Raw genomic sequence first — 24,975 nt, 5'->3', positions numbered from 1 at the left:
TTGTTGTTGTTCTAAGTCTCTGTGGTTTAACATTGTTTAACTAAAGAGTTCATTGCACATAGATATGCTTCCTTTTAGTCCACCCCACTATATTATGCAGTTCTGCTTCACACTTGTCACTAAGATGAGAAAGGATGGCTCTGAAGTATTGGCTGTTGTGCGTTGCTTTTCAGATATTGATGTTTTTAGTTATTTATAGACATTCTTTCTTGATTTGCCTAACAGATAAACATTAAATGCTTTGAGTTCATGTTACAATTTTGCTGTCCTTGATTTTCTGTGAAATTACAGGAAAAGTGAGGATATCCCTATTTTTATGCTTGGAAAGGCTTTAGTGTTCAAAACGAAAGAGACCGCTAGCTAGAAAAGTCTAGCCAGTATCAGCGGGTCTACTGTGATTCATAAAATAATAAGTATTACATCAGTGATATATATGTAAATAATGTCTGTCTGTTCATGTTAAATTATAAGATGAGACTCTGAAATGCACAAATGCAGAAGTAAGAGCCATGCAACTGAAATGAAGTCTAAGACTGAGCAAGTTTGGGTAGTGCAAGAAGGGTTGTGTCTTTTTTTCCCATTGCATATATCTGTCATCTATCACTTGTTACAGGAGGCTGTGTTATTCATGCAAATACAGAAGAGCTTCTACCCTCTAGTATTTATTTTTGTCCATTTAATAAAAGCACTGCAAGGGGATATGGACCAGAAACAATTATTTTAGACTAAAATTGTTCGTTCTCCTACCTTAGCCTTAATGAGAAACTGAACACATCTAAACTGGAGTCAAAATACACCTAGTTGATAAGGGATATGATAGCAAAAAGCTCACCACACCTGCTTTGACTTCAATTTAGATTCTATAAGGGAAGGGTTTGGAAACAGCATGAAAGAAAAACACAGTTGGGAAAGAAGGCGATTCTTTGCTTTGAGTGACTGTAGACATAGCACGCTGTGGAGGCAGAATGAGCACTCCTTGAAAGGCAGTCTCTCGATTTCTTCAGATACCAGAGCTAAAGCAGTGAGAGCATCCCACGCAACTCACCTTAACCTGCAATCTGAGGATGGGGAGGGGGCGAGTTGGGAATATTTACCCGGGCAAATTCAAGTGCAGCATTCCCAGCCGCCACTAGTTGTCACTTTGCAACCAGCCGGGGTCGATGTTTTCAGCACTGCGGTTAGCGAGATTGCGGTGCTAATTAAACGGAGTAACTCCCAAAGCCGCGGAAAGTCCCGAGCCCGGGACTGTGCCGTAGCCGCTCTCGGGGAACCGAGGGGAGGCGAGAAGGCAGCTCGAAAAAGTCAGAACACCTCTTTCCTAAGTCTGAGGCTGTACCTAGAGGCTGTGCCCTGAGCTTGGGGTGGGCACGGCAGGGCAGCCCAGCAGCACCTGCTGTGCACACACTCCTCCCGTAAAGCCGAGCCTTACCTGAAGAAAACGATCGTCTCCCACACGTAGACTCCAAGCGCGTTGACGTTGCACATTTTTCCAGTTCTCGCTGTTAGTGTGGTCTTTTTTTTTTTTTTTTTTGTACTCCGTGAGGGTGGGCCGGTGGGGTTGGCCAATAAAGTAACCCGACACTTGGGGAGAATGGGTGTGGAGAGCGAGCACCCCTCGGCAGGCAGACTTGGCAGGGGGAAGGCCGGGGGGGGCTCCGGTCGGCACCCCGGGCAGTAGCAGGGCGGGCGGCTCGGGCCGGCAACCCTGGACAGCGCTACCGGGCGCCCCTCCCGATCAGCACCCTGGACAGCGGCGGAGCGCGGCGCTCCGCGGGCGCCTGCCCAGCGGCCGGCGGCTCCGCTCCGCACCGGCGCTGCCTGGGCTCGTCCCGCCTCTCCGCCTGTGCCCCCGCCACCGCCACTGCAGTGGTGCTCGGGGCCGGAGGAGCAGGCTTTCCCGCACCGAAATCTCCCTTCAGCGGGATCTGGCTCCGGACATCAGGCTGGCAAGAGGGGAAGACGCAGGGGGTGTAGGTTTGCCATCAGGGTGGTGGTGGTAGGATGGGGGCGGGGGGGACGACCCTCAACAATAACCTGGGGCTTTAATCTCCGTCGCTAGCCGGGTGTCTTCCTAATTACATCCACAGGAATTTGTCTGTGTGGAGCCGTGCTGCAGTCCCGGTTGTCTTGCTTTCCTGCCCGCCGTGTGGCTGCTGTTGATTCCTGCTTCCTGGGCTGTTTTCCTCCCGAATAAGTTATTGCTGCTGTAGGGAAGGTGTCCCATTGCTCAGGGCTAGAGCAGAGGGAAGTGAAAGGGAAGTTTCTTGGGAAGCACTCCCATTGTGCTCAGAAAGAAAGTGGCTCAGTGTCCTCCTAACGCATCTCATTTCCCCTCTGCCCTCTCCCCCCTGCTAGGACTTGCCAGATCTTGGGAGTTTCTTGCTGCATTAATTTACTAAACTAAAAAAAAAAAGAAAAAAAAAAAAAGGAGGGGAAGGTGGAGACGAGGGAAGGCAGAGGGGAGGGGGTAACTCAGCCTCTCCACCATCCCAAGGCCCTCCTCTTAGCTGTGCTCATTGGTCTTGGGGCTAAAAAAAATACTCAGGAACGTGGTTGGATAAACGCATGTTGTTCAGCAGAAGCTGTTAACCTTTGAAGCGCTGATACGTTTTGGCTTATTTCAATTTTTTTAACCCAATTTGCTGTCTTTTTAAGAAGTCTGTGAAATTGTCTCCCTTGACAGGGCAAGCGTAACATGCCTTAAGTCTCCATCTCGTGGAGGACCTGCTTGGCTAGCAGTTGGTCTGTATTGCTGTTGGCTTTTAAGGAACGTCTCTGTGTTGCCTTTTTTTGTTTGTGTTTTTGCCTTTTCACTTTTTTTTTTTTTTCTCATTTTGCATTTGGTTTTGCAAAGAGGTTGGCAAACACCAGAGCCATCAAGGCCAGGGCAGGTAAGAAGCATTTCTTATCGCAGCTCCAACATCCTGGGCTCAGCTGTGCTCACAGGGTGCTGAGTGTGTTGGCTGGGGAGGAATGGGCTTCTTAGTCACTTTGTCAGCGTGTCGCTCTGCTTCTCATCATCTTCTGAGAACTGAATTTAAAATTTAGGTCTCCTCAATCATATAGGATTTCTTTCTTCTCTCTTGTCCCAGTGTAACAGAATTTTTCTTCTCTAAGTTCTGTTTTGTTTACTTGTCCTGTGCTTTTCAAAAATCACTATGGTGAAGAAACAGTCACTTTTAACCCCTTTTTAGCTGTGGAGGAGAAATGAACTGCTTGTTCCACCACTACTGTAGCTCCCCAGGCTAGTTAATAACCAACTTTTTCTTTTCACTTCGGGTTGTATCTCAAAGGATCTTATTGCTATACTAAAATTCACCTGATGTTTTGATCTGTTTTTATTTGTTTTGGAGTAATATGTTTACTTAGCTAATCAGACAGAAATATCTTTTGGGTTATCATTCAAAAGAAAAGGGAGGAAAGACCTGTTTGGTTTCTAGCCATTGATACAGGAGGAGTTTAATCTGATTTACTCCAGCTACTGGGTTTCAACATCAAGCTGGATTAATAACAGGCTCCGATTTCAACTCATCGAGGTTCCCAGGGGTGCAATTCCTTGTAGTCTTTCCTGCCTGCTGCTTGTTGGCACCTTACTGTACTTGCTCTCCTGGTATTTATCCCCACATGGATAAGCGGCTGTCACTGTGTTTTTCTAACCCCCAGTGTGCTGAGCGACCAGAGGAGGAACTCCAAGCTGGCAATGTTAGCAGGACCCACACAGTGACAGAGAAATGGTATTTCCCTGCATTTTTACTGGGACGCACAATAAAGAGCAGGAGGCAGAATCATTTCTTGGCATCTGTGGGTTAAATCTAGAGGCAAGTCAGCCTTCTGGTTCCCTTAGAAATGGGCATTTTAAGAGATTTGACTGTCTCATATGGTTTCTCCTTGGTTGTAAGTTTGATATTCTTGATACTGAAGGTATCTGGACTTGTTTCCTTTCGTCCTCATTTGCTCTCCTTGCACTACCTTGGGTCTGGAGAGTAGGGTGGCTGTGTATGAGATCAAGAAAACAGATGAATCTCCGTGTATAAACACAAAGAAGCCTCACAACTGTTCCTGTCAAAAAGCCTCAGAACTGCCCTTTTCAGGGAAAGATCTGATCTGCTTTGCTCTCATCTATCCTGGTGATGATGGTGACTGAGTGATTTGTGTGGGCCTGACAATAGTTCTGCTGAGATTCAACCATTTCTTCTTACTGGAGAGAAATAGGGGTGGTACTTGCTTTATTATTTGGGGAAACAGAGGCAAAAATAGGTTGCAACAGATGTTTGGAGCAGGTCTAGGAATCAAGATGACTTAGATCAGGGAGCAATGTCAAAAGAAATGTAAATTTAAGGGATGTGAGTTTGGCAGGTCTTATTAGGGGACCCCAAAGGTCCTTCACAACGCACCTTTTGTACTATGTGTTTTGCTGTGATTGGAAAAGGAATATATTCTGGATAAAACTTACTTTCCAACTTCCCTTGTTTAATCCCTCCACTTTGCTTTTTTTTTTTTTCTTGAAACCCTCTGGGGTTATTTGCCTCTACACTGTATGGTCTTGTACCTCCACCCAGTGCCAAGGCTGTTGTTGTTTGCTTGTCTTGGTACAGTATGTTCTGCTTGTAAATGGCAGGCCCTGGTCAGGGTGGCTCCAGATCCTTGGAGTTCCCATCCTTTGACTTAACACAGATGATTCAAAAAACAGCCAACCAACTTCTATTGAAACTTGCCCATAGGGATATCCATGGTGAAGTTACCCAGATCGGTTCGGTACACTGCCTGATTTTTAGCTACTTCTTGCTCTCTGAGAAGCTAAGGGCAGATGAACTGGAGATCTAATAATGGCTGGAAGTCAATTTTATCACTGTTACTATAAGTAACCCCAATCATCAGGTACTGGTTGGCTGAACTCCTCTCCCTGGATCTGTCCTGCCTTGCTCTTCAGTTCAGTTTAGCTCTCTGCTTAGTTTTGCTGTAGTGTGTTGTGATTTTTTTAGACTGTTTACTTGCCAGGTTTCTTATATTTTCAAGCAGAATCCAAATAGTTTCAAAAGGCATTTGTCTGTCTTTGACACTTGTGCAAATGACAGAGTTGAAGATCATTTACAATGATGCCAAATGAGGGTCTTAATTGGAGCTACTTGTGTTTTCACCTTGTATTTATCAGTTTGTTTCAAAGTGATGAGTCTTATAAAGCTCACTGTAGGTGGGATCGTCTGGGAGGCTTCTGTGTTATCTTCATTCTGGGCTGCGAGTGATGAATTTTGTTCAACGTAAGATACCACAAAGATGGTTATTGCAGGGTAACTGCTGGAGTGGGATAAAATGTCATCTCATTTAAGAGGTCAGTATTTACATATAAACAGGTCTACCTTTTAAAAGTTGTGGCCAGCAGTGAAACATAACTGGTGCAACAACCAATGGATTGAACTGAATTCTGTGTAACCAGGAACTAGGGGCCAGAAAAGTGTCTACCAACTACTTTTTTTTTCTTTCTCTTCTTTTAAGCTGGAGCAAAACTTACCTTGATACTTTGGGCTGGGGAAGGTTTTTACATCCGTGCACATCCACCCCCACACACAAGGTGTTGTTACTATACACAATATTTATGTTCTCTCAAATGTGCCTAGTAGTCAAGTAGAAGTGTCTTGTACAGAATTGCTGAGGCCTCCATATCCTCCTCCTTCCTTACAGGCTGTGCAGGTACTTGTGAAAGAAACCAGCTACAGTGTTGTGTGGGGTTTGTTTTTCTGGTGTGTGGTGGTGGGTTTTGTTGGTGGTGGTTTTGTTTGTTTGTTTGGTGTGGGGTGTTGCGTTTTGGTGGGGTTTTTTTTTTGTTTGTGTTTTTTTTTTTCTTTTTTTTGGCTCTTGGCAATGGAAATATTTGCATGTCAGATATCTAAAAGAAAAAAAGAACTCATGTAAGATCCCTCTTCTTTTAATGAATAAAAAGGGTCTCATCCTCCATCCACTTCAATTAAGCTTTTTGGCTCTGAAGGGAGGTATGGAACTGCTCTTGTTAACAATCTCAGTTTCCAGTGCACCGGGAAGTGCTGATAACAGGGTAGCTTTTCACATGGCATTAGCAGAAGAAAAGACTTTTCACCCATCGGAGGTGCCTTCAGGTTTCATAGCACCGCTGAGATGTAATGTATCAGTAGGGGTCTGTCCCTGGTAGAACATGTTTTTTGCTTCAGTATCAGTGTTCTCTTGAATTGTTCAAGTTAGTGGACACACTTTGAGGTTATTTTACTCATGAGGTATGGCAGCTCTGGCTGCTTCATTGCCACCCAAAGCAGTTATTCCCTAGTGCGGTAAGCAGTGATTTTGAGAGGTCATTAGGCAAAAGACTTATTACCAAGCTGCATTTTATTTTATTGTTCGAAACTCTGCCCCTGTGGATTTGCAGAATTTACTTGAGCTTCACTGATATGAGCTACTTGTTTGGCTTTCAAAAAAACATCTTGATTTTACCCCTCTATTTCAGGCAGAGAGCTGATATAGGGTTGGGTTACTACGGGCACTTCTGCACTAGATTTACTGATAACTGTTTTTGAAAATTCTACTGGAGGTGAAAGGTGCCATTTGAAAATCTCAGCTGGGTTGTGTGCGAGTTGAGATGCTTACCTCACCTAAAAACCTTGCCTCAGGTGCCATATTTCATGCCTCAGGTGAAAGACAGAACAGGGATTTTAATATACTTGCTAAGTAGCTTGTTATTGCCTTGGGCTATGTATTTCTTTGCAGGTTGCTGAGTCAAACCCTATGACAGGTACAAGCCCTCTTCCATGCCATCTCTCAGCCAACTGTTTGCAAAGGGCTTGCACAAAATTTCATCCACCGAGGAGCTGCAAAGTTTGTTCAGTGTGCTCTGTTTTGTACATTTTGTGTGATATTATCCACCAGCTGGTGAAGGGAATTAGACAATGTGGACTAATCATTGGATTCAACAAAGGGAATTTGGCATAGTCATCTTTGATGACTTGTCTTCTGCCAAATCTGAATGAAGGGAATGCTCCTCTTTGATGTAATCTTGTACACGCTCTACTTGATCATACCACTTGATGAGGCTCCTCCTCTAAATGGCTGCCAGCATGAATGAATGGAATCTCTTGACTTTCCTAAGATACTGATGATTAATGACCTTTCTCTTGCACAGTGGGTATTACTAAAGTCTTATGTTGGAGAAGGACACTGAATCTCCAAATCATAATTCTTTTTGCTTTAACTTCAAGATTGTTTTTTTCTATCAGAATATGAATTCTCTTCCCTCATCAAAATATTTAAATAATGATGGGTTCTAATGACTCTCAAGGCAGACAGCTTGTCTGTCTACAGTTCAACTAATGCAAGGTCACTAAAGTGCTACAGGTTACAAGTTTTGCAGTACAGTTTTGTTGCTGCCTTTACCTGCTGTGTGCCTGAAATAGTTGAAAGTTGCAAAGCCTTTGCAAATTCCTGCTAAGTATCAGTGACCTGTATTTATTAAAAGGAATGGAAGTGTAAAATCTGGGCTGTAAACAGAATGGAAATTTTTTTGCAAAAATATGCTAGCTCTGATTTCTGTGCCTCCCTTCCCTCCCCACACCCCATGCATCAATACAATTCTTTATGGTAAAAAAAAATGGTGTATTATTATGCATTTCCTTTGGACAAGTGAGAGAAAGGAAACTGAAGTCCATTCATGATGTTGCACCATGCCAGTATTTTTTCTTTTATATACCTCTCCCTCCCCATGAAAATAGTTTTGTACCACAGCAATTGAATTGGACGAAAGTGATTTATGTAGGCTGCGCAAAAAGAAAAGGCTTTGTTAGGTTTCAGGGAGGACACGAAAGACTGAGGGTGAGAAACAGCTTGGCTGAGACATGGGGAATCACAAGCCCCTCATTAAATCTCCATGCATATGACCAGACGTAGCTCCACTTTGCATTTGCTGCTTGATTACTGAATCTACAAAGCTGTCGTCTGGAAACAAAGGCAGTAAATCAAATCAACGGGCATCTTTCAGTGGGATCCAAGGAAGCTTGTGGTGTTGTACTCTCCTTTAGCTCATTGTCTAAATGTAGCAGATGCTAAAATGCATCCACACACATTTCTGCTTGCACATGAAAGTGCAAATATAACTCAGCTTTTTAACTCTTCATGTAATGTGTCATGGTCTTAACACTGGATAGATGGATAGACTCCTCTCTGTGAGAAGAAATCTCCCTTTCTCCTCCCAGATAACTTATCTGTGGGAAAAACACTCCCTTCATCTGGTGTAGAATTGGTGTATAATTCTATCTGACAGCTTTTTTTTTTTTTTTTTCTTGAACCATCTTGGGCTGTGATAGGGAAAGTAAAGCAGGGAGTAGCGTTGGCTTGAAGCAGTGTAATTCACTATCAGGGAGAAAGAGAACTGTGGTCACTATCACCTGACTTGTGTGTGGACAAAAATATTGGAGATATTTCTGATATTGCACTTTTTGTATTCATATTATTTGAAGTGAAAGGACTCTGGCAACAGGTCAGACCTTAGGTACTGAATTACATTTTTGAAAGCTTTATTGTACAGACACTAGCTATTCTAATGCACTTTTCTTAGTACTTGAAAGCTGACTGAATTGTCTGTGGAGGAATAATCAAACTATCAGGACATACATATATACACACATAAATGTGTTATATGTAAGTGTGTGTGTATATGTAATAACCAATAACACCTGCATGGGCTTTCTGGGTAAGAAATATAAGCTGAAACCATAACATCTTTTTTATTTCTGATGAGTGTTGTAGAGAAACCAGCATAAGATCATAGCTCCCAAACTATTAGTAGCACAGTATGTAATCCATATATATCATCACACAATATGTGGTGTGATAGGTAACCCAGAGAGCAATTCTGTATGTAGCAACATTCCTTCAGGTTTGGTAGAAGCTTCTACCCTTACTGGTCCACCAAAAATGGGTGGACACTTTTTGCTTTCCAGAAAGGGATTTTGTCGTATCTCCAAGCTATCCACTGGAGTCTCTCACAGGGAAAGTGCTTGCAAATCTGGGCTGTGTTGTGTGTCCCACCTCAAGGATATGCATATCCATTTCCAGAAATGTTCAAGAACTTTGAAAGCCTCTTTTTCCCCACATAAAGTGCCATCCATCTCTTCAGAAGACATTTTTCACTTCTAGACTTTTAAACCAGGAAGCACTTCTGTTCCAAAGTCTGTGGCTGCTAGATTGCAGCTGTCCTACTTGTTGAATTCCTCTGGGCAACTACTGGGATAGAGAACCGACATTCAGATTTAAAACACTCCATGGCTTCCAAAGGTGAGCTGTCACAGTACTTACTTTATCTCACATGCATAGAGTTTTCAGATCCTGGAGATGGGCTGCTTCTCATTTAACTGACATTCCTGGTAAATCCAAGGAATCCTAGAAAAGTCTCTTGCAAGTCTCAGCGTTCCAGGAATCCCCAGAAGTCTCATATATGAGAGCTCAAAGACTGTGTAGGAATGTCTACATCTGTGTTTTTGTCCTACGAATGTGCACAAGCAGCTCTCTAATTCCAACTGAGCAGAAATTTGTGAGAACTTCTATAAGGCTATGAGAACCAACACTTTACAAAGGTTCATAACTTGGCTGAAGTTGGACAGGTCTCCCTGGGAAGTGTAAGAGGCACATCTGCAAGCCCTACTGAATCTAAATATTCACTCAGAATTACTAGGAACAGGGTAATGCATATATAAATTAAACAGAGGGATACTTTTTTTAGGACTGCTAAACCAACGCATTTTCCTGAAAAAGCCCGTGCTAATTTGGAAAGCTTAAGAGGAATCCAGTACAGAAAACACCACAATAGCAGAAGATAGACAAAGTAATAAATAAATGAAATGGGGTGTTACAATGAATTTTAGGCAGTCTGAAGCACAGACTCTTCTCCTGGCACTGGGTAATATGATGTATTTTCTTGTAAATTCCAGTTAATGCTACATCACCTACCTATAGAGGGTGTGTCTATGCTCCTGGATAAAACCTGAGACCTCTGGGAACTTGTCTGTTAAACAGTTTGTTGGCCCAATAAAATGGCTCACGTGGCAGTGCTGTATATTAGAAATCAATACAGCTGCACTTTCCTTGTCCTAGCAGCAGAACGGAAAGCTCAAGGGACTGATTAAGTTCTCTTTGCTGAAAAAGCTGCTGCATCCTGAAACATTTTAAATAAATGCTGTATGACTACAGGTTGTTCTGCACTTAATTCAGATTTTATAAGAGGCTTGCTGTACACTAAATGCATCTTGATTATAAACAGCTTATCTACTGTAAACATGTATCCTATAATGAGATTTTAAATACTGTGTTTTAATTATTATGATGAGCTGTCCTAGTGAATTGTCATTGGCCAGATTTTCTTGATGATGTTGTGAGTGTCTGAATTCAGTTACCCATTTGCCATCACAGTCCCATAAATAGTTATTTACTTACGGAGTGTTTTAGTAAACCAGATAATGTACAGCATTGTACATATGTGTAGCCCTCAATGATGCCAGCTGGTCAGACTTTTTCCTGGCGCTGGTGCTTTTAGGAAGGAGAATCTTGTCTGTCAATTGTCTCTGGGAAACGCAAGTGATGCAGGTGTGGAGTGTATTCGACAGATTACTAAATTTGTAGGTGGCTGAAGATTTTGGTGGTGAATGGGGGTTTTAATGGGGACCAGCACTTCTTGCTCTTTTGGACTTGTGGCACCTCTGGACACTACTGTTAGAGAGGAGCCAGAGTGAGGACTTTTGGAGAAGCTTGGTTGTGGTGGGGCATGGGTTTTTGTGTGGCAATGTGTGACGGTAGTATGGGTACTTTCTGCCAGCCCTTGTGATGCTGAATGCAGGTGACATGTATCGATGAGTCAGGTTTGTCCCTAAATGCCTCTTAAGAATTCAGGATTAAAATATCAGAGAGAACCTAGCTGGGAAGGGAATTAGAGCTGCTTCAGGGCCAACCTGTGTCTGTCTTTCCTGTTCCAAGACCCAAACTGGAAGGGTCATGCAAACGGGAATTCATGTGCAAGCTCAGAGTTTTACCGCTATATACTCTAATATTTTATGTATGTGTACTTCTCACTGAGTAACATCCCCCCATCCCTCACCCCTCCTCCACACCCCACCCCCCCAAAAAAAAAAGAGAGAAAGGCAAAGAGGGTTCTGTTGATTTTATGTTGCCAAGTAAATTACTTGTGTGAAACTTGATGCACATGATTTGTGCGATCACCTGTTATCATTTCCACAGGAGAAGCAGAAGGAGGGAGAAAAGGGGAGCCTGCTTTGTTGTTAAGATGGGAGTTAATAATCAGTTTAATTCACAATCTCTAGCTCTTTGAAGGAGTTGCTAGTAAGTGTTTGTCTTCTCTTTCCCTCCCACTCCTTTTCCCTTAGGAGCTAGTGAGAGAGACAGACAGCACTGATCACAGAAGCAAGATTGTAAAGTAGAGAAGAAATCCCCAGTGGAAACTCTTTAATCTGCCTCTGGAAAGGGCAAATTGTGTTAATAGGACAAAACCGTAAAGTTTAATATTAATTACACAGATTTGGGGAGGAGCATGTGAAAGATGGGCGCAGAGAATAGACTGAAGGGAAGGAGAGACCTGATTGCAAGTCTCTTGCTGCAGCAGGTAGCAGCAGCCAGCTGAGCTCTGTCTCCTCAATCAGCAAGGGGAAGTTTATCTGAACCTCATACCAGTTGAATTCTGGCAGCGGGAAAGCTTCATGTGTTGCAGGCAGGCACAGTTTCGCTGTATATTCCTGATAGGGATGTCAGATTTCTGAGTTTGGTCAGCAAATAATAGGGTGTGTAAAAGATGAGAAGCAGCATGTGGATTGGATTTCATGGTATGGAAGCCCCTGTTTATTTGGGCTCTAGGGTATCTCAGCACACACAATCTTAGCACACTGGAAACACTCTAGTAAGTCCAGCTTTAGCCTAGACTTCTGTCTCAAATCAGGTTTAACAGTGTGCGTGGTGCTTGGGCTACCTAGATGCGGCTACACTGTCATGTCCTTCTGAGTGGAAACAGCCTCCTTCAGCACAGAACTACTTCGAGTTTCAATGGGCTATTTGACAATGTTAGCCAAACACTCTGGAATTTCCAACAGTCATATCTTTCAGTTCAGATCTGAAAACGGAGCACTGATCGGGGAAGGAAACACTCTGGTCTGATATATTCAATATCCTGGAGTTTCTCTTTTGAGTTTGAATCCCTTGGCGCCGTCAGCTCATGCCTACCATGAAAAGCTTGTTTCTGTTGCAGTGCAAGCATGTTCCTCTTTGATATAGCTTATCCTACTGTGGAAAGGATGAAGATTTTTTCATTTAGTAACCTAATACAACAGATGTATAAAAGAGACTTGGTATTTGGTTCCCAGGCCAATCTGTGTGGCTTGTGGGCCCAATGTCAAATAATGGGATGGTGTGGGCAGCTGAACTGGGCTGGTGAAAAACATCATGGGCACAGAGCAAAGGAGGAAGAATGTGTCGGTGTAGCAGTAACTTCTCTCATGCTCATCTCTTGCACACTTGACTTAATGCAGCCCTATCAGTTTCAGCTCCTGCTGCTGCTCATGTGAACACTCCATTTAGTTCCCATTTCTTTTCTCCAAAGTGTGATAAAAAGATGATAGGAGATTTAATTTCCAGAAAGGGACACCCAGGCAGGCAGCAGGACGCCAGCTGTTGGATAGATTAATGTGGGAAGGTTTCCTATCAGACGTTCAGAGTCTCTGTTACAGATAAGCAATTTTTCTTAAAAAAAAAAAAAAAAAACACGACCTAAAACATATAAATATCCCTTTGCTGACGAAGCATCTTGGTGATGTTCCATTATAAGAAGGATGAACACGAGTTGGATTTCATCTGACCTTTAAATTACCTTCATTTTATCAGTGCAATTTTATCAGCAGCTCTTTAGAGAATGAGCCCTTACTTGGAATTAATAGGTTCCTTCATTGCAGGAATCTGAGACAAGCCTCTGAATAGCCCAGCCAGAGTGTGTTTTTCCAGAAGAGGTCACATCTGGAGCAGACGAGTACACTGGCATGTAGGAAGAATACTTGGTAGGGTTGATTTTTGCCCTGATTTTGCCTGTATTCCTTATAGAAGAAAGTTCACCACAGGTAAACTGTGGCAGAGGCAAAAAATCCTTATTCTTCTCTCTGTACTGCAGACCTCTGGGGGCAGAAGATGGACTACCTCCTTAGCAATCAAGAATGAAATAAAATAACATCTTAAAACTAGTTGTGTGGAGAGGCTGGATCTGGGGATTGGTAGGGAATGATACTGGAGGTTTTTGTTTTCTGTGGTGCCTGGTGTTGACTGATTTCTGTTGCACACTGCCAAGGCTCCTGTCTGCAGTAAAAGTGGCTGGATGTGGGAGGAAAGGCAAGCAGTGAAGTGCAGCCCTTGCAGTGAAGCGGTTTTCTGGAGAGGAGCTATAGGGGTGCAGGGGTTCTCTCCCTCTTGATCTTTGTTCTGCCTCTTGTTGACACAATTTCTGGGGCATAAACAGCCCCAAGGAAACACTGAGGCTTTGCCACTGCCCTCATACAGCAGTTCCAAGCAGTGGTGGTAATTGCAATTTTAATTTCACAAACAGATTGTGTCCACAAGATGAGATAATGCAGAGGAACTTGCAAGAACCAAACCTGCTTGCCTGGCCACAGTGGAGTTGAAGATATGTTCTATGTTTGTGCTGGTGTTAAATTTCAGGGTCTTGTAAGGGACAGTTTTTGGGACCTGTGTGACGCAAAAAGGATACAAGAGGCTGGCATAGGTTTCCAGCAGAAAGCGGCTTCATATTTAGCTGAATGCTTTTCCTGACTGACCTTTTGTTCTGTGATTAATCGCTGGCATATGCACAGAGAGATGGTTCTTGTTATCTAGACTGTGACGTGTCATATTAGTTATTGACAGCCTCATCTATATAAAAGATAAACTTAAGAAAAAGTACTATTAGAAAACTCCAGAGTGAACAATGGTCACAACGGCATGTGTTTTCTTTCACTGTCATTTTTCACTTGATCCATACATTCTTACAGCAGGATGTCACCTCTCTGTTTGTTCCTCACACCTTGGATCACCTCAGGGCTGCTTTAAGCAATGATTCTCCTGCATTTGGTGAGGAAGGTGGAGTTTTACAATGGAGAAATATCCTGTTGGTAGTAGTAATCTCCTTGTTTAAAACAATAGACCTATTTCATCATCTAATGTAATGATAAATTGCAGTGATTCAGCAGGGAAAGAAGGTGTATTAATAGAGATGATAATAAATAGGCTACAGAGAGATATGGGAAAATAGTTTTCTCAAATAAGGAGCTTATGGGAAAAAAATGCGGAGTGAGAAGTCAAAACTGAAATATTTACTGTCATTGTTATCTCTCTGTACCTCACACATCACCACAAAGACCTTCCCTTGTTGTCTTGGACTTGCTATTTTAGGTTAGATTTATACTGTGAATGATTCAAGAAGAGAAACACTTAGGGATCACCTGTATGCTCTTCAGAACAGTGGACATGACTCTAGATCCAGAACAGGCATGAGAATATTCTGAGTGAAGGCAACTGAAACCATCTATGAATTTGGGTTGAATTTGTGGAATTGTTTCTGACAAACTTCCAACTAGAAGCTGAGAAACACAAAATACTTAATTTTTAATATGGAGAATGGAATCTGGAGCTCTAGGGTCTTGTATCCACTTTGTAGACACAGTCAGCCATGTGGTGATTTCCATCCTGTACCTTTAAGTGGAATGCTTAGATTCAGGTTAATAGTAATTTATCCAGCTTAACGTCTGTCCATGCAAATGCTGATAAAGTTTGTTGGGGACAAAAACTGGGCATTAGATTTTCACATACTTGCTGACAAGAGTCCTTGTTAGGAAATTTTGTTTAGATGTGAAGATACTGTTATTTCTCCACGTGGAGGGGAAAAAAATGAATCTGTGTTTCTGGCAGGGCTTTTATTGAACACGGAACAGGCAGAAGCTGTTAATCTTTTGAGAACTTTACCCCTTCAAGTCCTTCGCTTCTCACAGGAGAGACTGAGGTGGAACATTTTTCCTGTAGGCCACTTGAAAGATTTCGCTTGGCAGATAAATGAGATGCTTTAAAGTTTTGTTTTGGTGAACAAAAAAGCTAAGTTTTGACAAGATTTGTGTGCTGTCTTTTTCCTGTTTGGGCCAGCAGCTAAACCAGCTCCCAGTGGTTCTGACTGGGCAGGCTCGTAGAAGCCCAGCATTTCTGTCTGCCACTCTTGTGAACTGAAGAGTGATCCTCTTGGTGCTAGTTAATAAACAGTTATTAATCATACTTGCTTTCCATCTCCTCTGACAGAAGGAAAAGGTTGGGAGATGCAGACCTCTGCCTTTCTCCCTCAGAGCAGGGGAGAAGATGGGTCAGGGAGAGGTCTCACCTGCTTGGCGTGGAGAGCAACTGGTGTGTGTGATGCTATTTAAGGAAACATAGATTAGAAGAGGGGAGGGAGAGGGAAAATCCCTCTATTAACGAGCTCATTAGTGCTGAGAAAAGTCAAACCAAATTGCCTTTCAGAAAAGCACTGTCTAGCTGGATTTATTATTCTCTGTAATTAGGGCCAAAAAAGGATGGAGTGTGGTACAAGCAGGGGTTGAGGGAGAAAAAGTGGCTTATTCAAAGCCTAATTACTCAAGTTGAGAAGTGGCATTTGCAACAAAGAGGGAATAACATCACAATGTTATTACATCACCTGGAGAGCCTGTGTTTTGCTTGCAGGCTGTCTGTAGATCAGAAACCCTGGGAGGGAGAAGATTTAAAGGGATTTGAGCATGACAGATGAGAGGTAGGACACCTGGATGTGTTCGTACATTGACACTTAGACTGCACCTGGACCTACTCTGGTGAGGTGCATATACATCTTCATTGAGTCATGTGGATCTAGCAGCAACACTAACTCTGGGAAACATCTACAGGCTGGCAGGGGTCAGGGCTGGACATACTCAGCAGGGGAAAAAAACAACAAAACCACAAACATACACACAAAAAAAACCCCAGACCTTGTGTAGAAGTGATGCCAAGCCTCAGGCACAGTTACTGTAGGATATCATATTGCTTTCAAGGGAGGTTCTTCCCTGTTGGGCTTTAGTCAAGTGCTTAGTGCCCTGAGGTCGCCGCCCTGGTACAGAACAGCAAGGAGGAGAGAACCACCTCCTGTAGCAGGGAATGAGTTTGGGGTTCGCTTGCCTGAGATGAGGAGTCCTGTCTGAGCTACCAACTAAAAATCATCCTTCGCAGAAACTGATGCAGAAGTGAAAAAGACGGGTTCACCAGGGAAGTCTGCTATTTAGTCATGTGCCCAGGAGAGCCTCTGAAGACTGCACTAGTTGCAAAAGCTTTTGTCTCTGCCTCTTCAAACACAGCTGCCTGGAAGGTTTTCTTTGAAAGAGGCTTTTTGGTGTGTTCCTTTCAAGTAGCAGGAGTTGTGTGTTTGAGCTGCAGGTGGCCTGCTTGGAGTCTGAGTGGAGTGTTTGTAGGGGATGGACAATTTGAAACTCCCTGAGTAGAGAGGAAACATCAGAGGCACATAAGGCTTATCTGTGCCAGGATGTGGCCCGATTTCGAAACCACAGTGTAAATTTAAACTGCTTTCATCAAAGAAACATAAGCCTCTCTGTGAAGAGTCACAGCTGGCTTTAAAAGTAATGTAAGTTATTGATCACAGAATAATCGGCTCAGTTTAAGTCTTCTTGAGTTGAGCAGTGTCTGTTTAAAATGTATTTAAAGCAAATAAGGTAATAAAACTTAAGCTGGTATCATTCCTCTTCTACACCTCCTATTAGTATGCAGTTGTACTCTTCATCTTCCAAATACAGCTCACATTGTCCTTCCACAGAAATTTCTAACCATCCCTTACACGTATACTTCCAACGTGTTTACTTCTCCATGGAGACTCATCCCAATGGCCAGCTGTGGGCACTACAGTTTGAAAGTTCTGCAAGCTCTCCTGGCCTGTTTGAACAGGAGTAGCTGTCCTGAGACTGGTTTGAAATGCCCTGCAGAGCTCTGGTGCTTTTTGTTCCTTGGCTGACCCAACAGTAGTAGTTCTGAGCCAGAGAAAGGTTCAGCCATGGAATGCTGGTCTCCATCAGTATCAGAAATGGATGCTTGTGAGAGAGTTGGAAGAACAAGGCAAGGATTTCCTGAAGTTTGCTACTGCTTAAAAAAAAAAGAGCTGTGTGAATTTCGTGTTTGAGTCTCATTCCTGCACAGAAATTGGATACCTATATCACCCTTCACTGTCTTCCTAGATGGTGTCAATGCTGCATACGTTTCCCTATGGTGCAGTTTCTCTGGATATGTCTGTGCTGCAGCATAGACAGCTTTAAATCAACTTGTAGCTGTCAGACATTTTGCAGCAGTTTGGAGCTGTTCTCCACGCTGCTGCATTAACAGGACTGCTGTGTGCCAGCTTGGATGCATTTTTAAGTGCCTCTGCCCTATGGCAGATGATGGGACTGTAGCACAGGTTCACTGGCTGCCAGTGCACAAGCCTTGTGGGAAGCAGGACTGTGCAACAAATCTACACAGACGTTACCTGAGTTCTTGTGGGTCTACATAGCTCAAACGGGTAATCGTGGCAATGAAGAGCTCTCAGCATGAACAGGTATACTGTGGTCCTTTCAGAGTTGCCCTGTATGTGCTTGAAACTGTTCCTTCACTGTCCTCAGGCGGGTTTAACCCTCTGTGTAGGACAGGAAAGGTCATACCTGCAGCCTGGCAGTTCCCAATGGTGCATTAAGTCACCCTGAAAGATGCTTCCGTGAAGCCATCTCTGCGCTAACCTGGAGGAGCTGGGGTGGAGGTGGTTTCAAATTTTACACACCTCTGGTATTTCCAGGCTTGAGAGATGGGAACCCTTCTCTAATACATTGGTTAACTCTGGTGTTAGTCCAGCACCTTGAGCTTGCAGTTCAGTCTTCTTTCTCAGAGTGTCTTGTAGCTCAGCAAATCTATAAGCAAGGAAAGGTTCTTGTGTTTACCTCTCAGCTATCTAATGTTAAGAGGACTTGATGAGACCTGGTTTGCATGGTGGGGGATGTGTCTTTCCATCTGGAGAGGTGTCTGTGCTGCAGGGATCTGCTGGGCAGGAGGCTTGGCAGGGTGGATTGCTGCATTGTGGAGCTCACCTGGCACTTTGCAGAGTCACTGCTGCAGGGGTTGGGTGCAGCACTAGTTCAGACATCCCACCTGTGTTGGTCCTGGGAGAATCGTGCAGCTGCCTGTCCCTCCTCTTCATCCTTGATTTAATACAAAACTCCTTCTAATCAATTTGCTCTCTGAAGTCATGTCTTTCTGCAGCACTGAGCTGTTTCCAGAGCACCTCTGAGAGTACAGTGAGGGAGAAGAGAGACCAGTTTCTTATTGATAATAGCTATCTTTAACTCTACAAATATCCCAGTCTCTGAGGATGTGCTTGAGCTGATGGAAGGAAGGTTTATGTTGATGCAGTTTCTGTGCAACACTTGAAAACTGGCAGGAGAGTAATGCAGAAAATTTCTTTCTTCTCTAGGAAAGCAGAGCATGACTCTGCTTTCTTATACCTTCTTCAGATAAAATGGGGTTAAGACCTGATTTATACAAAAAGACAAGTGCAATATGAACAAGTCTAAAGTCCTCACGTTATGAGGTGGTCACACAAACTAGCAGGGCAGAGGACAGAAGAAACTGAGTGCTGAACTTCTGCAGAGCTGAATGTCTATAAGGTGACTGTAATTTTTGCTCTTGCACCTACAGGGCTGAGCATCCAGACAGGACATGTCACAGTAGTCAAGGGGCTTGTTTAGATGAACCAAGACCTGCAGCCTTGCAGTGGTACAGACAAGGTTGCCGGGCAGCCATCATCTAAAGAAATTATAGGGGACAGAGCGGGACAGCAGGAAACTTATAGCAAAGAAAATGTAGAGAGGGAGAAAGTGGTTGAGTTCTGAACTTTTTGGTTTTCTGTAGTATCAGATATCTCTTTTCTGCTTTGGCAGTCAGAGGCAGGGCCCTGAGTTAGAAGCTTTTGACAGATATTGTGTGACAGTTGTTATTTTCTAATGAAGTTGCTACTGCAGCCCATCAGAGACCAATGGACACCGATTCTCTTCAGTCTCCACTCACATATTTCTTGCGCTCGTAGGAATTTGATGGCGAGACAGTAGTTTTTTGTGGGAGGGGGACACTTGTGTATTTAATAAAAATAGGGATAAAATGGGTGTGTAGAGTTAAATCATTACAACTTATAGACTGAATTTAGTTCTTCAAATTTGTAGAGGTAAGCACCTTTTAAAAAACAGTGAATGTACAAAATTGCTAAAATATGTGCTTAAATTTGACACAGATCCCCGGATGATTTGCAGAGAGTTCTTGTGTTATCTGTTATTCTTGGTGTGTGAGGGGTCATTTAAAGTCTATGGTATCATTAGTGAACCTGGACTGCAAGAAATCCACACTAAAATCTGTCTGGGCAACTATGAAGCTGGGGAAAGAAATCGGGCATTTCAGATGGCTTCATGCTATGATAACAATGCTTCTGTTTGTGCATTTGTGAGCTCTTTGCTGTCTCTGGGTGGGGGGGAGGGGGAAGAAAAACATTTCTGTGCCTGTTGGTGGATGCAGTTCAATAGCACAATGTATTTAGACAAGTATCTGCTTTTATTGTTTGTGAATGTTCCTTTTCTTTTTTCCTTTTTTCGGTTTGTTTTTTTTTTTTGGAACCTTTAGTTCTAAGGATTGCATACATACACATATGCTTAAAAGCTCCTTCCCCACTCTGTTGCAGTGGAAACAGCCTCATTAATGGACTAATTAATAATCTCCAGTCGGACATTACCCAACAAGATCTATGTGCTCTGAGTTAACATGTCTGTGGCTAACTCTGCCAAGCGGACATCTATTATTTTCTCACCTCAGCCACAGAAATGGCTCCCCTGACAGAGGCATTTTGCTATACCACAATATTCAGAGATTGCTGAATATTCATTATATCTGACTGCCAAAAGTGCTTTGCCAGCATATGATATGGGAGCCAAGTAGTTTTATTACCTCTTGTCTTTTGCTTTGCTCAGAGAAAGCGGTGTGGCTTATATCGTCTATTCAGTTAACTTTCTCATCTGAGCGCCTTCACTTGTGCTTTGCTTTGAGAAGGGGAATACAGAGAAAAACTCTGATTTAGCCTTAGTGCTTTGGTTCCATGAAAGCGAAATTTACAGCCCTGTTAGTCTGCTGGAAGATTGATTAAAGAAGACAAGCCTTTGAACTTTGTTTCAAACAAGAGGCAGTTGTAATAACTCTAATATTCTGCTTTATACTTCCCCATGTGAGGGAGGGAGGAACTCCATTTACCTCTCTGTCACAGGGAAAATGAGGGATGTAGGTGGCCTGCATTCAAACAGCAGCAGCCACAGATCCACTGGAAATCACATATGGCCATACTGTGTTGCTTAATAAAACTTATAACTAGTTCACGTTTTTTTGTGTGCCTCTAGCCTGATTAAAGGTGAGCAGAAGAAATGACCTCCATGTTGCAGGACCATGGTCTATGAAATCCATCTTCCAGGTGAATGTTAATTCACCGGTATTTCCCAGCCCTTCGTGTTTTTTGCTGATGTACAAACATCAAAATAGCTATACAGATACAATCTGCAGGTCTACATATGCTCAGTATTTTCTGTGGTCAACAGCAAGCAAAAAAATATATATTGGACATGTACATAGTGAGAATTCTTCTGTTATGTAGAAATAAATGCCAAAATCCTGTGGCCAAATAGCTGTGTACTCTTACAGGCTCATGCAAATTTACAAAATTTCACATTTGCCAAAATCCTCTCTTATTCACTGTAAGAAAAGCAAAAAAAAGGGAAATGCATCTTTGATTGTTATGTAATTACTTAAGAATTTATCTTAATATTTGTGGAAGATTACTTTAAAAAACACTTTTTTCTTTAGAGACCCCCTGCCTATGGTTTGAGGGACTTAAGTTCAATCCTTTCCTCTGGCTGAATGGGTTCAAACCTGCTTTAATTTTTTTTAACAGAAGTCTTCCCTACCATTAAGTTTGGTAGACAGGATTTTCATGTGTGTGAATGAAGGTGAGAACTCTCACTTCAGTACTTGCACTTCATGTGTAATACTTAAATATTCAGCAAGGGAAAGAGCATGTCCCCTGCTGTGTAGAGCAGTCCTGCATATTCTGGGCAGCCCAGATACCATATCTGGTGGGCAAGAGCCCTGGAGGATTTGTGGCTTGTTTGTTGATTTGACGTGTCCTTGAGAAATGTGAATTCAAATACCATTAGGTAGAAGAGGTAACTGAATCCCAGTTCTTGCTTGCAGTCTAGGGGAGGAAAGAAAACAATGTTTTAACCTTATTGTCTGATGTATGCTGTCTGTAATACCTGCCTGAAGCACGTGGCTCAAATCACTGATAAGCTGATAGGCTGCGTCCACCTTTGTGTTAATTATTGTCCTTCACAAATTCATTTTAAATTCAAGAGCGTGGCCAATGGATTTAGTATTTACATTAGCCGAGATACCAAGAAGTATTTAACTATGCAATTGTGAAGGTTCTGTTGCATTGATCAAAGCATTCTTCACTGATTGCATGATGAGATGTTACATTCTACTTTTCCTTGTGCTGCAATTGATATTTTCCTTCAGAAGGAATTTAGAGTAACAGTAAATATGGAAATAGAGTGACAAATACATCTTATTTCTTGGATACTCTGCAGAAATACCTTCGTTCAAACTATTACATGCAAGCAATACAGGCAGGAAGATCTGCACAGAAAATAGTACCAGTGGTGGTAGTTATGTGGAGCTACTCTTATAATACTAGTTTAGATCGGGGTGGTCTCTATTCAAACTCTTTTGATGTTACTGTTGTAAGATAGTAATTTGGAACTATTAAGCTGTATTCTACTCTCTGTAGATCCTAGAATCAAATGTCTTCCATTCACAAAACCATGTCCTTAAGAGCTGCTTAACAGGTTGTACATGGAAAACCTGTTCTGGCTATGGAAGCAGAACAGAATAAACTATCTGTGTGCCTGGCTACAGGCATCAGAACTAACGGTGAAAGAATTGGATTTTCTAGTTACTTATTTGATGTTTGCCTTCACTATAGTTAGACACACTTTGCAAAATAATAGGTTCATGTACTCTGTTTGCCAACAATATTAATATTTCAACATACCATAGCTAAAATAGACTTCTTTATTTGTTTCAGTATGAATTTTTTGTATGCAGATAAATACTGTCCTTAGCTTCATGGTGCTGGAGATCTGCATTTATTGCCCCCTTCCACAATGGATTTGAATTGTTTACATGAATTTTCTGTTTTGTTTTGTTTTTTAACTCTCCATTTCCTTTGATGCAAGAAGATACCAGTGGAGAGTTCTCTGTGTATTAAAAGGTTATTTCTATTTCCCTGGTCATCCCGCCCATGTTCAGTGCATGTCAGTAAAGGCCAGGATGTAGGTTTGACATAGTGAGACTATAGAAGCGGCTACAGCCCCGTGTTTAGGCAGGCTCAGCTACCAGGGTCACTACATAGCGTCTCCTGCTTGAAGCAAGATGCTGGGAAACAGAGCAACATTTGGGTGAAGATAGAAATGTGTTCTTCATTACCTGACCAGGTTGAACATGGAGATGGACATGACTGATAAAAGTGGATAAGCCACTCTGTCAAAAATAAAGACTCTATACCGCCTGGGGTCAGGTGCTGGGGAATTTAGTCATATTTCAAGTTTCCATTTTAGGCAGTTTCCAGCATGGGGAGTTTACTGCCATTATGTGACTTTTAAATTCCAATGTAATTCAGAACTGCACTTGGGACCAAGATGTACCTTCCTTTTTTTTTTTTTTTGTCTTTTTCTTATTTTTTTGAGACAAAAATATTTTACTTTTGAAGGAGAAATGCCATGCTTGTACCTTTCATGTGTCAGTGTATTTTTAGCTAAAGCACAACAGCTATGCTCTATCTTTAATTTTTTTCTCTTGCCAAATACAGGATTTTTCCCTTCAAAACACAATATAATAATACTAATTTGATAGCATGACTTTGAAAATGGTTTTGGCAAAAGGGTATAGAAATCCTAATGAAAAGAAAAAACAGAGAAATATAAAATGGGGGCAGTTTCCCAGAATAAAATCATCACCTTTTAACAGAAAATACCCATTCTGATGCATACACTTATGTTTATGATTCAGAAATTATTTAGGCTTTTATTGCACTCCATATTTTAATGACCAATTGACATTTAACTATCTTGTGATTACTAATGCATTCAATTAAGCTTTTTGTTCCTTCCTTACTTGAACAAAAGAATCCAGGATACAATAACAGAACCATTTCATCTCCTTACGGCAATACTGAGTCTCTTTCTGCTGTATATTAAAAATTGAGTTTATTCAGTGTTCCTATGTGAAATGAAATACAGAATAAATATTTACTAGGTTTTTTAAAAAGTAATTTAGAAACTTTTGCTGCTTCCATCAGCACTCAGGGGATCTGATCTGTGTCTCTCACTGACTTCAAGCCGCTGATTTCAGAGGAGTTGCTCATCTTTCTGTCTACATGTGAGAAAAATTGAGTTGTTCTTGCTTGCGTTAGAGGAAACATCTTTAGATCTAGCCAGCAATGCTCCTTGCTTGTTCCCAGCCTGAGGAAGGTCATTGAGGTGATGAAAGACACACTCCTAACTCATGGGTTTGGTGTCCTGGATGGTGTATCCGAGGTGCTTCGGGTGCACTTTGCTCTGGAGCCGTTCAGTGCAGCTGCTTGGGTATGGACAACCACCCAAAGCTCTGCCAGCTCACGGAGAGGTTTGCTTACCCCCATACCAGCCTTCTGAGGTCTGGCACAATAGTAGTGATACCAGTATTGGTCCCAGGCTTCAAACCCACCTGTTGACAAAGGGGGATCTTCAAGCTTGCAGATCCCCGTGCATATGGAGCCTCAAACCTGGGCTCTTGCACTGCAGTCTGACCTCCAGCCCAGCCCTGTAGCACAGTGATTGACACGTAGCTAATAGAGGATTACCACTTCAAAAGGAGACCATGCAGTGGGAACAGGCGAGTGATCAAATAACAAAGAGACTCCTTTTTATGCAAATGCCCCAAGCAACAAAAAACAAAGAGGGGATCTCATCTCCTAACCTCTGAGAGTCTGGGAAGTGTAAGGAAATTTCTCCTACATAGAAGCTTTTATTCTCTTTCCTCGCAGCCGTTGTGTGTTCTGCAAGAAAAGCAGAGGAGATAGTGAACACAAGCTTTCCCTGGGATCTGACTCGGAAGCAAGAGAAGCAAAGTAGGAGACAAGGCTAGGACTGGCAATCTACTTCCTTCCAGCCTTCTCCGTCTTTTCTTTTGTTAAAGCAGAGCTTGATTTATTTGTTCACTTGCTGTCCTGGAGGAGGCTTGCCTGCCTCCAGAATCGGAGAACTGTGTAACTGCAGCAAGAAGCTTCCAAAATCCATAGCAATAATGAAAGAACAGGAAACAGAAAATTGGACTAAAAGACATCTTCCACTTTGGGAGAGTCCCTTTGATCTCCATTAAATTGAAATAACCACAGTGCGAGAGGAGAGTGAAAGCGTATGAGTGTCAGAACAGAGGACAAAACTCCATGAGCCTTCGTGTCTTTGAGAAAGGCTTTTGTGAACGGTGTGACTGGCTTGTGCCCCTGCTCAGGGCACAGGGCTAATTACACCTGATGTAGCATCCAGGTCATCTTGAGTGGGAGGGTCTGTGATGGAGGAGCAGTGAAAGCTGTCTGCAGACCAATTGCTTTACAAACCTGGAGTCCTCTCATTCTCTAAGGGGCACTGACTCCCTCACTTCTTTTAGGACTGGTAGGAAATATGTCTCTGAGGTAGCTAAAGCCTGGACTATAGCTAAAGATTTAAGCCAGGATCCATGCATGCAAAAAACCTCTGTCTCAACTGGGAATGT

General features: G+C 42.5%; 1 protein-coding gene across 1 annotated transcript in view; it reads right to left on the bottom strand.

Annotated features, from left to right (window-relative positions):
• Positions 1 to 1,485, bottom strand: part of GLRA1 (glycine receptor alpha 1) — a 35,598-nt gene extending 34,113 nt beyond the window's left edge. The window contains exon 1 of the mRNA XM_065849081.2: positions 1,430 to 1,485. Coding sequence (XP_065705153.1) covers positions 1,430 to 1,485 — 56 coding nt within the window. The remainder of the gene's footprint in view (positions 1 to 1,429) is intronic.
• Between the last annotated feature and the right edge of the window lie 23,490 nt (positions 1,486 to 24,975).

This window comes from Patagioenas fasciata, chromosome 14 (assembly GCF_037038585.1).
Source record: "Patagioenas fasciata isolate bPatFas1 chromosome 14, bPatFas1.hap1, whole genome shotgun sequence".
Taxonomy (NCBI): Eukaryota; Metazoa; Chordata; class Aves; order Columbiformes; family Columbidae; genus Patagioenas; species Patagioenas fasciata.
Note: the sequence above shows the minus strand (reverse complement) of the source record. Positions and strands in the feature narration are given on the sequence as shown.